This window comes from Pteropus medius, unplaced genomic scaffold, assembly GCF_902729225.1.
Source record: "Pteropus medius unplaced genomic scaffold, Ma_sr-lr_union100, whole genome shotgun sequence".
Lineage (NCBI taxonomy): Eukaryota > Metazoa > Chordata > Mammalia > Chiroptera > Pteropodidae > Pteropus > Pteropus medius.
In genome coordinates this window covers 18,153,162-18,168,273 of record NW_024349799.1, presented here as the reverse complement: position 1 = coordinate 18,168,273, position 15,112 = coordinate 18,153,162, and the positions used below count along the sequence as shown (strand labels likewise).

The window sequence follows — 15,112 nt, the reverse complement described above, 5'->3', positions numbered from 1 at the left end:
AGCTGTGAGGCAGAGTTGGACTAGGGTTGGGAGTGACTCTGTTATCAGGCCTAGTTCAGATGGCCTCCTTATACTCTCTTATCTGTCACCATTGCTACAGAGATGGGCATCGTCCCATCTATGAAATACTCCTGGCCATTCAGACACTGTAGGTGGCCCCAGCTGCATGTCCCAAGCCCTTCTCAACTATGTCCTGGATTCTTTCATGTGCCTTTCTCAACATCTTTCCCCAAAGTGAGCAGGTGCTCCTACCTGTCTCCCACTCAGAGGCCATGTGCTCTGCCTCAGGAGGACTTTGCAAAGCAGGTACAGTGTGGCATCAGACACAGAAATAGAGCAGATGCCCTGCAGCCTTTTCTTCTCTTTCCTTGAGACAGCTCTCCTCCCTGGTGGCAGCCACTTCGACTCCTCAGCTTGAATCTTCTGTCCCAAGTGGCAGCTGCAAGGCAGTACCGGCCTCCAGAGAAGCTGGGCTTGAGTTCCTCTGGGCTCTACTTGTTGTGAACCTGACGCATTCATCCACCTTTGGGCCTCAGGAGCTTCTCTGTAAAGTGGGACCATGAAGGCACCCATCACCTATTGTGTGTTTGAAGTGAGGCAATGAGTGTGGGAACCAGAGCCAGCATCACCAGCATGAGACTTGTGGAGGGCACAGGGCCCCATGCTCAGAAGGACTCCACACTTGGTTTGATGTTTGGCTCTTGTTTCTTGAAATTCTTAATCATTCTTGAACAGAGGGCCCATATTTTCACTTTTGCACTGGGCCCTGCAAATTATATAACTGTCCTGAAGAGGGCTTTGAAAATCCAAATGCACTGGGAAAATGTGCAGGGAGTTATTGTTGTTGATAATAATAGAATACATACATTCACCTTCCGTAAAGGATGTGTATGGGGCTTTTCTGAAAGCCAGGGATGCCAGGGCAGTACAGGACGTGTCTCTTATCCTTGTGCCCTCGCTAGCTCCAGAGCTCCCAATCTTCATCCTGAGGGAGCTGTTTTAATTTTGGTGCTTGGCCTGATGACCTGTGTGAACTTAAGCAAGTCCCTTTCCTCTCCGGGTGCCACTCGACTGACCTATGTAAAGCAAGACTCGCACCAGTCCCCAGACCAATCCTCTCACTACCCACGCCCCACCCCACGCCCCCACCTCCCAACCCCTCACCCCAATCCCCCACCTGTTGAGAGGTTCCTCTGAATCCTGCCAAACAGCTCTGCCCCTAGCGGGAGTTGGAGGTATGAAACTCACTTTCAGGAAGACGGGGTTAGAGTCACACCACCGTCACCTGTTCCTGCAGCCTCTGCCAGTGCTCAGCCTCCAGGAGAACCTTCATAGTCAGCCCTGGGTGAGGTCAGGGGCCACTGATGCACCTGGCAGGGCAGGGGTGGCACGGTGGCTTAGGGATTTCTGAGGAGCAGGGTGGGCGTGGAGGAGAAATCCTTAGGGTTGTATCCAGCCCTTATTTAAAAAGAGGATTGTGTATAGCAGTGTGGTTGTATACCTGTGTGTCTGTATCAGCACCTGTCTGCCTCAGAGTGTGTGTTTGTGTGTGTGTGTGTATGCACACACATGCATGCCTTTGAGTCATGTCCAGTATGATTCTTTATGTGAGTGTATCTGTTAGTGGACCAGAGGGTGCGTGACACTGCTTCTGTGGGCATCGATCTGTCAATGTGTGTTGGCATGGGGCAGTGTAATAGCTGGTGGCAGACAGGTGTAGTCACAGGTGTAGTGTGTAGGCATGGGAGATAGTGTCAGCGTATTTGTCTGTGGGGTAGTGAGACTATGTGTAACTATCCCAGACGGTGTGTATGTATAAGGACATGAGTGTCAGTGTCTAGCTCTGCATGGGACAGTGATCCAAGTATGTCTGACTCTGTGTGTTGGTATCAGTGCTACAAACTGTGTGGCAGTGTGCATATGTGTGACTGTCACACTGTCCCAGGTTATTTCTGAGTGAGTGGGACAGAACCCAGTGTGTACATGTGTGAGAGTGTGGGTGTCGGTGTGTCTGTGAAGTGGTGATTCAGTGTTTGTATCAGACAGTGTGCATCTGTCCCTGTGTATTTGTGTCCGAATGAGAGTGGCAGTGCCCAGTGCGTTTGTGTCTATGTGTGTTTGGGTCTATGTGTGTTTGGGTGTGAGTGCCAACGAATTTGCCTGGTGTATTACTGAGAGTGAGGCTGTGTGTGCGTGGATGTGTGTGTATGAGCGTGTGTGTCAGTGTCTTTGCTCGGCGCGTGGCCCCGCACAGTGGGCAGGTCTAGCGGCACCGGGCAGGGTGTGGGTCCCCAGCCTCGCAAGCCGCGACCCCTCCCGCGGGCGCGAGGGAGGGGGCACCGGCGCCTCTAGGACCCGGCGGCGGCTGGCCGCTGTCCCCGGGCCGCGCGAGTGAGCATGTGCAGAGCCGGGCGCCCGCTCGCCCGCCGCCCGCCGCCCGCCGCCCGCCAGCCGCCTGCTCCGCGCCCGCGAGCTGTGCCGCGGCGGCTCAGCCCGGACGTCCGCAGCCCCGAGGAGGCTGGCGGCGGCGTCCTGTGTCCTGGCCGCGTCTGGCCGCTTGCCGCGGGCCGCCCCGGGGCGTGCGGGCGCTGGGGGCGCTCGGCTCCGGGCACTGCGGGGCTGCGGGCTCGGCGCCCCGGGGAGGCGGGCGCCTGGGCCGGCCGCGGTCTCGGGTGAGTCCTGCTTCCTGGGTGCTTCAGCCCGGACCCCCGTGCGGGCTGCAGGCAGGGTTTTTTTTCCAGCCGGCCACGGGCAAACAAGTTTGTGTAAACGCGGCCGGGAGCGCGGCGGGGCTGCACCTGCTCTGGCTTCCGGGCGGGCTGGCGGGGGGCGCCTTTCGGGGGACAGGGAGCGTGAGTGTGTGCGCGTGGCGGGGAGCGCTCCGGGATGATAAGGCTGGGCCAGGGTGCGCAAGGCACTTGCCAAAACTGAATCTCCCTCCTGGAATCCTGAGAGACCGTCCGTTTCCCCGGAGGGAGCCGTGGATCCGCAACTGGGGAGTGGGGCGCGAATACGATTTGGGGTGCGCACTGCCTCTCGTAGGAGGAGACGTTAACCCAGCAGCGGCTCCCTCTCGTTCCGCTACCAAGCCAGGCTTCCGGTCAGCGGAGGGTTTTCTCCAGCTCTTGGCGAACTTGAACAGAGGCAGAGGCAAAAAAGCAAAACGTATGTATTTTGTCTGGAAATCTACCGCAAGTAGAGCTTTGCATCTTTCCAGATGTGGACTGAAGCTCAGGACTGGAGGCTGCTAATTGCGGTTTGTTTGTTTGTTTGTTTGTTCTTAATAGCGAGCCGCCTTGTAGAGCCCCCTGCCTCTGGGTAACCTCGCGGTTGTCTTCCTGAGCATCTGTGCCCTGGGTTGATGCCTGCCGGGTTCTGGCTTGCCCCTGGGGAGGCAGGGGACCTCTGCCCCTTCGCTGAACGCTTAACGCTGAGCGTGGGAAGGCTGGGTGTAAGGGTTACACCCCCCACAGCCTTGCCCTGGAATCCAGCTGCTGCCCACACTCACCCTGTTCCCAGCTGCTCTAAAGATGGACAGACTCGGAACTCCATTGTACTTTTCTAACAACATTAGATGTCATTGTCCCTCGTGTCGTTTTTCTTGTCACAGGAACAGCATACTTCAGTTTATGGAGGCCCTTGGGTTGTCCCAGGTTGGGACGCCATGCCATGGTTGGGGTCAGTAGATGGGGGCCTTTTCTCCTTTGAATTGCCTAGGTTATCAGGCACAGTGAGGGCTAGTGGGCAGTGGAACAGAGGAGGAAGAAAGCTGGCTCATCCTGCCCAGTCTGTGGCAGCCCCTACCTGATGCTTACAGATGCTGGAGAGAGAGCAAGGGGGAGATTTCTCTCAAGTATGCCTCTCACTACCTCATATACACTTCTCCTCGGAAGTCCCATGGAGAAGGTGCCTCAGTGGGCCACCAGAGCCAGAGGTTCTCAGAGGAGTAGCAGCTGTGTTGATCTGCGGGCGAGTGGGTCGGTCTCCCAGCACACTTCCTAAAGGAAGCTTAGTGAGCAGGGCAGCTGGGCTGGTGGCTTGAGCCTAGCTGCTTTATTATCCCCAGGAGGAACCCCCTGGTCCTCACCTGACACTGCAGGACCATTTCCACAGCTCCTCTGGAAGGAAGAGGGCTTTATTTGGGGGTTTCAGTGTAGGAGCCCTGTGGGATGCTGCTCTGTGGCCTGCACCATGTCTGGCTAGAAGTGAAAAGAAGCCTGGATTAGGCAGAAGGCCAGACCCCTGTCCCTTCCCTCCTGTCTGCCTAACTAGGCAGAAATGGGTATTCTGGGCTACCAGTGGGTGGGCTGCGAAAGCCTGAGCCTCCAGCCCGGTCAATTAAGGCCGAGCACTGAGGAGTGAGTGTCAGAGCTGATTCCCTGTAGAGTTGCCAGAACAGGTGACACAGAGCCTCCAGGCTTGATGGAATCATGTCTGAGCCAGGCTTTTAGGGAAGGGGTGCTTCTCTTGAAGACACTCCTGGTTTGTGCTCCCATCTGGCTCAGATGCTGGTCAGACTTGGTGAGACCGGCTTCCCTGACTCTCCCTATGCAGCTACACTGAGGTCAAGGCCAAGGATTTTGGGGCAGCTCAGTGTTTAGGCTTTCAGGGTCTTTACTGGTAATATGTGCGTGATAATCAAACCCACCAGCAGAGGCACAACTGGGCTGGAGGCAGGCCCTGCTCATCTGGGGAGTAATTGCATGAACATGGCCTTCGACTACCTTCTCCTTGAAGCTCAATGTCTTGTTTTCACATTGTTTTTCCTAATCTCTCTTCATCGTGGATTTAATAATCCATGTTGATATACTGCATGCAAAATTATCGGAAGTGTGCCTCTTTTGGAGAACGGAGTTAGGGAAGAATACTGCCTCTCAGTGTAGATGTGAGAAGTGGAGGGAAGAATGGGCTAGATGAGTTTTGTAAGCTGTAAAATGCAGTGCACCTATTGGTGGCTGTTAAGTCCTCTCCCATCCACTTTGCTTCTCTTCTTTGGCTGCTGGAAACTGTTGGGGATTTGAGCCCCCTCCCAGAGGGTAGCTGTCTTGGCATGAGGGGAACAAGAGGATTCTGATGACAGGAATGCCAGAGGTGTCTTGTGTCCGCTTCCAGTGACTACAGGCATAGCAGGTAGAGAGCCAGTGAAAGGCCAAGCTGATTTTGGTTGAGTACTCCACTCACTTGCCCAGATTTATTCAGAACGTTCAGTGGGATCTGGACAACCCTCAAGAGTATGCCACTGAGTAGGAGAAACATAAACAAATGAACAAAATAGGATTCTATAAAAGAAGTGGCCCAGATGTAACCCAGAAGAGGTTGCGATTGACTGTTCGAAGGGTAAGTTGGGCTCTAGATCAACCAACTTAAAAGGGCAAATGCCAGCACCCTCGGTGGTATTCTGTCTTTCTTTGCAGCCCCGGCCACTAGTGTGATGCCTGGAAGAACTTACAACTCTGGTAATGAGCAGATGAGGGCCATGTGATATGGTAGATAATACCACAAACTTGGAATCAGAAAACTTGAATTCAGTCTAGCAATAACTATTTGTCTCTGGTCAGATTAATTGGCCATCCTTCTGTCTCAAATTCTGCATCTATAAAATGGGGATGATAATAATTTTGACTTCACAAATTTATGGGAAGATCACTCATTTGTTTGTTTATCTGTTCATTCAGCACACTTGGCAGTGTGTTAAAGTACCTTGCAACCTCTAATGTGGCATAGAAAAATATATTCTTATTTATATGAACTTCGGCAGTGGATTTGCATTGAATAGAGTTTTGACCTCACTATTATGTTTTATACCTTTTTAGCGAAGCAACATTTCTTACTTTGGATATTTTCACTTGAGTTCTGAAGTTTGGAAGATCAAAGATTTGCCTCCTCAAAGTCAGGAACCCCCCACCCTATTCCCATTTCCCAGACCTTGTCCTACTCAAGGGCCCAGCAGATTTATATTTGGTTGGCTCTTTGCTCTCTGAGTCTCTAAGGCCCAGAGGCATGGGATCTAAGATAAGGGCAGCATGGCCCTGAGCATTGGAGGGCGGCCAGTGGGCACAGATTTCCTGGGTGCCTGTCCTGGGCTCCACCCAGGGATAGGCAGAGGCACTGATTATGTCTCCAAGGGGCTTGCAGGCTAGGAGAAATAGACAGAGTAGCAGGGAGTCCTGACTGAAGACAGGACCCAGACACACCACCCAGGCTCAGTTCACAGAGAATCCAACCTTACCATCTAGTGCTGGGGAGCAGCTCTGTTTCAGGGGTCAGGAAGGTATCAGGGAAGAGGTGGCATTGGAGTTGATGCCACATTTATGATGGCCATAACGCATTTCAGAGCCACAAGATGGGACATAGGCATTCATGGTCAATGGAAGAACATGCACCTCATGCTGGCCAGGGGACACTGTGGCTGGCAGATTGCATTCTAGAAGGAATAGTGAAAGAAAGGGGCTGGGAGACTAAACCAAGAAGGGTCATTGAATGCCAGGCTGAGAAGCTTGAACTTGGCCCTCCGAGTCCTGGGAAGCCATTGCTGGCTGTAGCATTAGTTATTCGTGTTAGATCAATTTCTTAGACTATTGGGAGGGGCCAGCCTATTGGAGGTAGGTAGGGTCCACTGAGCCTGAGCAGGGCAGAGACAGGCATTGGTGGGGTGGGAAAAGACAGGGAGGGATAATTCAGAGTGCTGAGCCCAACTGGAGGTTCCTTGGTGTGGCTTTGCCACGGTCCCAAGACTAAGGCCCCCCTAACTGCCAGTCATGGAGGCTGGGGCTCCAAGTGCCCGTCCTCTTGTCTGAAGAGCAATATGTTGGACCCTGTTTCTTTGTCTTTATGGCTCCCACCCCATCAAGAGTTCATGGCTTTGAGAATCTCTGAAAGGTCGTAGCCCTCACAGCTGTGACCACAGTGGCTTCTGGAGGTGTCTGGAGTCATTCTCCCCTCACTTGCCACTGCTTGTCCTCTCTGGCCAGTGGGTGGCAGGGAGGCAGTCATGTGACTGAACACCAGTGGCCACTGGTCTGGTCTGGGCCTGCTCTGAGCCTTTCTCCAGCCCTCAGGCTTCCCAGGACTGCCTCCTCTCCTCTCCCTGCTGCTGCCACCCCTCAGCTGCTCAGTCCCTTGGATCCCCCAGCCTAGCTGAGAGGCAGGTGCCATCTGCCCCACTTCCCCCACCCCGCCCTTCATGCTCATCATTTGCTACCCGCTGGGACCCAGATGACAACAAAGTAGCAGAAGAGGTCTCAGGTTGTCTGAGTCCCTAACTGAGCTAGGCTCCTGCTCCCTCCTTGAGACCCTAGAAGCCCCTCTGCCCTATTATTCTCCTCTTATTTCTGAGAAGTCAGGGTCTCCCTCCACCAGGTCCTGCCCTTCTCTGGGTGACATGTGGGCTTCTACAAGCCTGCAAAGCAGGGCGGAGTGAGTCTGTTTTGTCCAGCCTGAGCCTCCATACTCAGGCCTGTTGCCCTCTCCCAACAAAGCCTGAGCCTCAGGCAGGGGTGGAGCCCTCCATCGTTCCCCTGAAGCACTTTGCGTGGTTCCAAGAAGGGAGGTGCCACATGGGAAGCATGGCTTAGGGAAAAATGATCCAGACTTCCAGAAGGGAAGAGCTCCAGGAGGCCAGAACACTTGCCCACATGGTAGGATCTGAGAGGTTTGGCTCAAGGATGCCATGTGCAGCACCATCTCCAGGAGCTTTGGCCTGGCATATTTTCAAGAAGATGCCAGCAGAGGCACACTAAACTTTCAAGAATAAATCTTGCCTTGTGTGAACCTGGAGCTGGTGTGAAGAGAGAACAGGAAGGTTAGTGGGCATGGGGTGGCTCTGAAGCAGATGGCCTGGGTCCGAATGCTGGCCCTTGTTTGTCTGGCCTTGGGCAATGCACTTCACCCAGTTGAGCTTTAGAGCCTCAATTCTCAAATGCGAGTAATCAGAACATCTGCCTGGGTAGGATGTGTGGAGTGAACAATGCTGATTTACCCCCATTTAACAGATGAAGAGCCTGAGGCTCTGTTCTGTGCAGCGATTTGCCCAAGGTGGATTTGCTTTAATGGAGGGCCCCTGACTTTAGATACAGCGGGCACAGCTGTGGGCTCTCAGACCCAGTGCAGACAGTCAGTGGCTAGATATACCGCCAGGAGTTGGCGAGTTCTGCTTTGTGGCATTTCATATCTTGGTTGTGAGCCCTTGTGCAGCTGCTCCCCATCACCCAGCCCACCCCCCAGGCCTCTTTCAGGTTCAGTTACTCAAGAAAAAATTACTGTCACTACCTTGCTGGCTGTGTGCTGGGATCTGGGGGAGAGGTGATAAATCCTGTGTGATTTGTGCCCTGGAGGGGCTACCAGGCATGAGGAAAGGTGGGCATGGCAGAGAGTGGGTGGATGATTGGTAAATACAATATTGGTAGGGAAGTGTGGAAGAAATCCAGGGCAGGGGGACAAGTTCCTAATGCTTTGGGTATGCAGGCCCCCCATGCAGCTCATGGCAGGTGTCCTGGGCTGGGAATCAGCTTTGTGATTTTAAATGTTTGGGGTGGCAGCCAGCTTATAAGAGGACTGGGCCATTGAGCTCTGGCCTGAAAGTGGCTGTCCCCTGTTTCCACACCCAGTGCCTACCTCCCCAGACCAGGAGTGGTCCCTCTGGAAAGGGGGAGCTCCACAGAGGACTTTAGAAGGCCTTGCGGAACCTGGATGTGATCAGTAGAATCTTAATTGTCGCCCTCACAATGCCCCACCTACTGTACTCCATCCCTATTTGTTAGCACATGTCTAAATCCTATATATAAAATATATGGGATCCACACTGCATCTTGCCTTCAGAATTCTGAACTATTAATCCCTTCCCACATTTCTGCTGTATCTCATCAGAACTTTCCATACCAGGAGTCCTTTCTTCTCCCCTTTTGTTTTAATTTGATAAGACTTTTTGCTGATAGAATCCCAGTCAAATAACCAGAAGCCCTTTGTGAGCAGACCTGGAAACCCCTCTTCATGGAATTACAACAGAGAAGGTAATATATATATAAAACTCAGGCACCTTGTTAACTTCCACTGTCTGAAAGACCTTAACTATGTTCAGCTATTTCATTGTTTCATTCGTCCATGTTTCAGGCTCAGCACTCACAGCTCTGTATAAGTGGAACTTGAAATTTCATTGCCCCTAAGATCCAACAAGAATGAGTTTCTGACATCACGATCCACCTATCAATTTATGTTCTCATTTATTCAAAAAAATGTGTTCAGAAACAAAGATTGCTGAGCCTCTGTACTGCCAGTTCTCATGCTGGGAGTCAGAGTAACCGAAATGAATAGGATATGGCCTCTAGCCTGGAGTGGATCACAGTCCTGTGAGGATGATTGACAAATAGTTGGACAATTAAAATCGTCCCAGGATGTGATGCTGGGGTAGGGGCCAGCGTGGGCTATGAGAAGACAGGAATATACTTCTGCGTTGGTAGTAGTCAGGGAAAGCTTCTGGGAAATGACACCTGGGCTGAGTCTTGGAGGAAGCACAGGGGTTCACCAGGCAAAGAGGGAGGAAAATACATGAAAGGCAGTGTGTGCAAAGGTACCAAGACAGATGCGCTGTGGTGGTTGTGCTGGACCATGATTGTGTGTGTGTGTGTGTGTGCGTGTGTGTGCGTGCATGAGCGTGTGCATGCGCATGTGCACGCACGCACGTGTGAGCACACGGCGTACATGATGGGGAAGCCAAAGGAAAGGGCCTGGCAATAGATGAACTGGATGGGTTAGATCATGAAGGGGCCTGTGTGCCATGCTAAGAAGCTTGGAGTTTATCCCCAAAGCCACAAGGAGCTATTGAAAGGGGTTTTAAGCAGGGGATCAGATTTGTGTGTTAGGAGGATCGCCCTGGCAGGCCTGTGGAGAGTGGATGGGAGAGGCCAAAGCTGGAGGCAGGGAGATCAGTCAGGATTTCTTGGGATTTTCTCTGTGGTTTTACAAATCCTACGAGGCGGGCTGGGGTGGGCCTGGCACCCACACGCTCAGAAAGACAACAAAAGCTCTGGAGGCCTGTCTGAAATGGCTTCTCGACTCAGTTTGATTCCACCTTCATTTGCCCAGCCTTCCACCCCCACTCGATTTCAGCCTAAAGGACATTATTCCCAGGTTCCTGCCCTCCCCAGAGTTCTCAAGAATCTGGCGGCTCTCAGTGTTTCATCAGAAAGGGTCATGCTGGTCTGGGCCCCTCTGGATCTTCACCCCTGGAATGCCAGAGCCCAAACATTGTCTTTCCTCTCACACCCAGCCAGCTGTCCCCAGCACACAGAGCAGCCATTGAGGGGCTGCGTGGGCCTGGCAGGGGTCCCAGGGCCATGTTAGTTACGGGCAGAGGCTTAGTCACGCTCCTCAGAGCCTTTCTTCTTGGGACAAGCCTGTCCTTGTGCTAAGGGCCTTCCTCATGCAACAACCCAGCTCGAGGCAGCTGCAGAATGCTCTGCCAACCCCTAATAGCACACTTCAGAGGCGCCACCAGTGGGAACCAAAGCTCAGTGTGAGAACTAAGTCTTGGGGAGTGGAGGGCCACCCTGGAAGGCTGCCCTGGAAGCCCTTCCTTCTTCTCCACACCAGGTGCCCCATCCTCCATTCTTAGGTACAAGGCCCCAGCGTTGTCCTGTTCCTTTGGCCTGTAGCCTTCAGGAAGCCCGGCAGGCTATGCAATTCCTCTCTTTCCCCTTTCCCCTCTCTTGTGTTAAAGCCAGCCAACCTCTGCAGAAGCAATTTCTAAAACACAGCTTGCATTCCCAGTGCACCCCTAGGAGTCAGCAGATTGCAAGCTGGTATTGAGCACCTGTTGTATACACATGCCTCCAGCTAGGTACACTGTGGTAGTGTCTCATTGCAGGCTGAGCTGTGTGGTAGTTCAGAGTACAGGTTCTCAATACAGACTGCTCCAAACTTTGGCTCCTCTGTTTCCCAACTGTGTGATTTCGGGAAAGTTTCTTTGCCTCCTTTTGCCACAGTTTTTTCATCTGTAAAATGAAGATATTATAGTATCTACCTCACTGGATTGGTGGGAGGATTAAGATAATACGTAAAGCATTTAGCTGAGTGCCTGACACAAAGTAAGATTCAGCACAGCTGCTGCTTTTCCTCTTCCATATTGCTATCATTATTGGATCTTCACTACTGCTCAGGGGTCAGTGTCATTCTCATTTTATAGGTAAGGAAGCTAAGGCCCAGCAAAATTAAGTAACTTGCTTGATATCACAGCCGGCCAGTGGCAGAGCTGGGATTTGAACCGAGCTCTCTGGCCAGTGCTCTTTTGACACACCCAGCCCCTTTGGTAGATAGAACCCAGCGGCGTGGGGCTCCTGACCCTGGAGCAGTGGGAGTGCTGTACCCTCCTATTGCATCTAAGTGCTCTTTCTCTGCTTTTCCAGATTTCTGAGCCTGGAGATGAGGGCTGGTAGAGCTCAGGTATGGCAAAAGTTGTGACACTTGGGCAGAAGCTGCAGCTGCAGAACCTGGTGGCTGGAGATAAGTGATGGTACCATTTAAGCACCTGCTGGAAACAGGGCAGGAGGAACAGTAACCCACGGACAGTACAGGCTGGTGCCAAGATGCAGAGATGACGCCTCCAGAGGCCCCGGCCTCCCTCCTGCCCGGGTGCTAGGAGCCATCCCCGGGCTCTGGCTAGGAGCCCTGCTGCCCAGGGGCATGGCCAAACCTTTCTTCCGACTCCAGAAGTTTCTCCGCCGAACACAGTTCTTGCTGTTCTTCCTCACAGCTGCCTACTTGATGACCGGCAGCCTATTGCTGCTGCAGCGGGCCCGAGTGGCCCTGCCTCAGGGTCCCCGGGCACCCGGCTCCTTGCAGGCCTTACCCGTGGCTGCCATGGCACTAGGTGTGGGCCTGCTGGACAGCAGAGCCCTGCAAGGCCCCCGTGTCAGCCCAGAGCTGCTGCTCGGTGTGGACGTGCTACGGAGCCCCCTGGCCCGGCCCCGGTCTGGACCCCGCTGGCTCCGGAGCCGCAACTCAGAGCTGCGCCAGCTGCGGCGCCGCTGGTTCCACCACTTCATGGGTGACGACTCCCAGGGGCCATCTGCCCTGGGCCCTGAAGCCTCCCGGCCAGCCGCCAGCAGCCGAGGTAGGTGCTCAGCCGTGGTTCCCCTGGCATTTTTGGGAGCTGCTTCCAGGAGCCCTGCTTGCGGTCACAGGATTGATGTTCCCTTTCTCTGGCCCTTCCGGCATCCTGAGAAGTAGGCACGGCAGGTCCATGGCCTTACAGGTTCTTCCTTCCCTCCTGCTCTGCCTATACTGTGAAGCCCTTTGGAGTTTTCCATACTCACCAGCTGGACTTCCATATGGCTCAAGGCCAGGATATGTGAGCAGGTCCCTTAGAGGTCAGGGTTTTGGGTTCAGACAATCCTGGGCTTGAATCTTGCCTTAGCATAGGCTTATTGGGTGACCTTGGACATGTCATAAAATTTCCCTGGGCCCCCTGATACCTACCCAGAGTTATTGTATTAAACGTGATAATACAGAGCAGTAGTTTGCAAAGTGGGGTCCTAGACCAGCACCCTCAGCATCATAGGGGAGCTTGTTGCAAGTGCAAATTCTCAGGTTCTACCAGACTTACTGAATCCTGAACTTTGGGGCAGGGGCCACCGTCTGTATAGCCACACTCCCCACATGATCCTGATACATACCTAAGCTGAGAATCCCCAGTCTAAAAGACCTAGTATATTATTTGGCATTCACTACCTGGCAACTATTATTGTTTAATAAAAATAGCTAACTCATACGGCATTTACTATGTACCTGTAGATGTGATATTACATTCCAATTTTACAGATGAAGAAACTGAGGCACAAAGAAGTTAAATAAATTCCCAAGGTTATTCTCTTAGTTTCAGGGTTATTGGAAGTAAACCCTGAAACTAAGATTCCAGTGCACACGGTATATTTGAGATGTGATCTCAAGAATACTAGTAGGGAGTGGCAAGTGCAACAGGGAAGAAAAGACAGCCAGTAAAGGCTGTCTTACGGAACAGGGGACTTTGGGGGAGGGTAGAGCACGCATTTCAGGGTAGAGCCTGGAAGCAGCGAGGCCTGGGCAACACATCGCAGGGCACGGACCAGATTCCAACGTCGGGACAGCCTGGCTCCAGGTTGGGGCTCTTTGCATTGAGTTATACAGACTCTGTGCAGGGCCCAGTGATGGAGCCTGCATGGGATAAGCACCCAGGAAATGTGTCATGGTAGTAACTGAGCTCAGTCAGCATCTCAGCATCCCTATCACCACCTTGTTTGGTCCTGTACCCTAAATCAGTGGCCCCCAACCTTCATGGCATCAGAGACCACTGTTCTTATGAGAAGCTAATGCCTAATGATCTGAGGTGGAGCTGAGGCAGTGATGATAGTGCTGGGGAGTAGCTACAAATACAGTGAAGCTTCGCTCACTTGCCTGCCCCTCACCTCCTGCTGTGCGGCCTGGTTCACAGACTGTGGCCCTGGGATTGGGAACCCCTACCCTAAATCACAGGAGGAATTGCTCTCAACTGTAAAAAGTGTGGTCACAGCATAGAGTACTTAGTGGCAGGATTTTGAAAGAGATGAGACAAGAAGCTCATCTTAGAGTTTGGGCTTTGGGTTCAGACTATTCTTGACTTGAATTTTGTCTCGGGCCTAGGTAAAGAAGGGATATGCGGGTCAGGCCTAGGAATTTGGCTTTATTCTGAGGATAATGAGAAGGTTCCAGAGGAAGAAGACCAAGCTTCCCTCGCCCAAGGCAGATGACCCTAGTAGCCAAGTAAAATGTAGACTGGAGGACTATATTCTTGTCGACAAGGAAGGAAGTTTCCTCTGAAATAATCTAGGTCAAAGCCCTCACTGTGAGATTCCTCAGCAAGGCTTTCATGTAAGAAATGAGAGAGAAATGAGGAACTGATTCTGTAGCTCATTTTATACAGGTATGATTTCTGTAAACCCTCCTCGACACACCCAGAAACTAGGTCTCTATGCACACTGCAACAGTGCAACTCATTTAGATTAAAGTGTAAATGACTGACAAGGTCAACTTGGATTTCTTGAGAGGAAGCCATATAAAAAAAATCAGATTTGAAACAGACCTATGTTTCTTTCTTGGCATTGCTAGTTATTGGCTCTGTGATCTTGTGCAAATGAGCTCCAATTCTTCTCTTTACTACTCTCAATCTATACTTATTGAGTTTCTATGTATGCTACTAATTATGCACCCAAATGATTACTGTACAGCATGGCTGAAGCATGATAGAGATATGTACAAAGGGCTTTGGACTCATTAGACAGAAGTGACTAGTTCTTTATAACTTGACTTCCAGGTGACTGGCCAGCAGAGGGGAGGGCTCAGGGTCACCTACTTATAGCCCTAGGTATAGACTATGTATGTCCAGGAGAACCAGTGGATACCTTTTTAATTTAAGTCATCTCCAGTTACTTAAAAATTAATGGAAGGGACTCCAATGAAGGCTGAAGGACTGTGGTTTGATAAATAGGACTACTGGTCATCTGTCATACACTAGTATGGTCTTATCAATTGTTAAAATATTGGAATAGTTACCCTTGGTGTACCTTCTACATTCTGGCTGTCCTCCCCAGTGATCCCCCAAACCTCCCTATGACCCAGCAAATACCTGGTACAGTGGGAATATCAGGATCCAGTTCCAGTGTTGAATGGTAGCAATTCTGAATGGTCAGTACCCTCTATAGGTCCCCCAAGATTTCAGGAAGAATTTGCATTCTGAGAGAGGCTGTGGTATCACATGGCTGGATGTCTTCAGAGAAAGAGGGGAGAAGTGGGGCAATGGCCTGAAAACCCTCTGGGAGCCCCCTTTCCCTCTTGGGTCTCTGTGGGCCCTGCATAGCAGATGGGCCTCACTGTGGAGAGTAGCCCACAATCTAGCCCTTGGGGCAGCTGCTGGGGCTGCAGACAAAGAGGGTGTCTCTTTGCAGAGTGGGCAGCCCGCCATCCTCCTGAAAGGGGATCCTGCAAGCCGCGGAAGCTGCAGGAGGCTCCATCAATCACTGAGCATTTCATTATACCTTGGACAACATCCATAATGGAATAAAATGTCAGTAAGTTTACTAGGGAAAAAATAGTAACTTCTCCATAG

The 15,112-nt window shown here is 52.0% G+C and overlaps 1 protein-coding gene across 9 annotated transcripts in view; it reads left to right on the top strand.

Moving 5' to 3' along the window:
* Positions 1-1,215: 1,215 nt before the first annotated feature.
* WSCD1 (WSC domain containing 1) overlaps positions 1,216-15,112 on the top strand; it is a 43,241-nt gene continuing 29,344 nt past the window's right edge. Inside the window, exons 1-3 of one of the 9 annotated variants that reach the window (XM_039886488.1) lie at positions 3,288-5,337; positions 8,934-9,008; positions 11,400-12,106. In XM_039886488.1, coding sequence (XP_039742422.1) covers positions 11,677-12,106 — 430 coding nt within the window. In that variant the 5' untranslated portion in view covers positions 3,288-5,337; positions 8,934-9,008; positions 11,400-11,676. The other 8 variants (XM_039886485.1, XM_039886492.1, XM_039886489.1 and 5 more) reach the window with 8 other exon arrangements.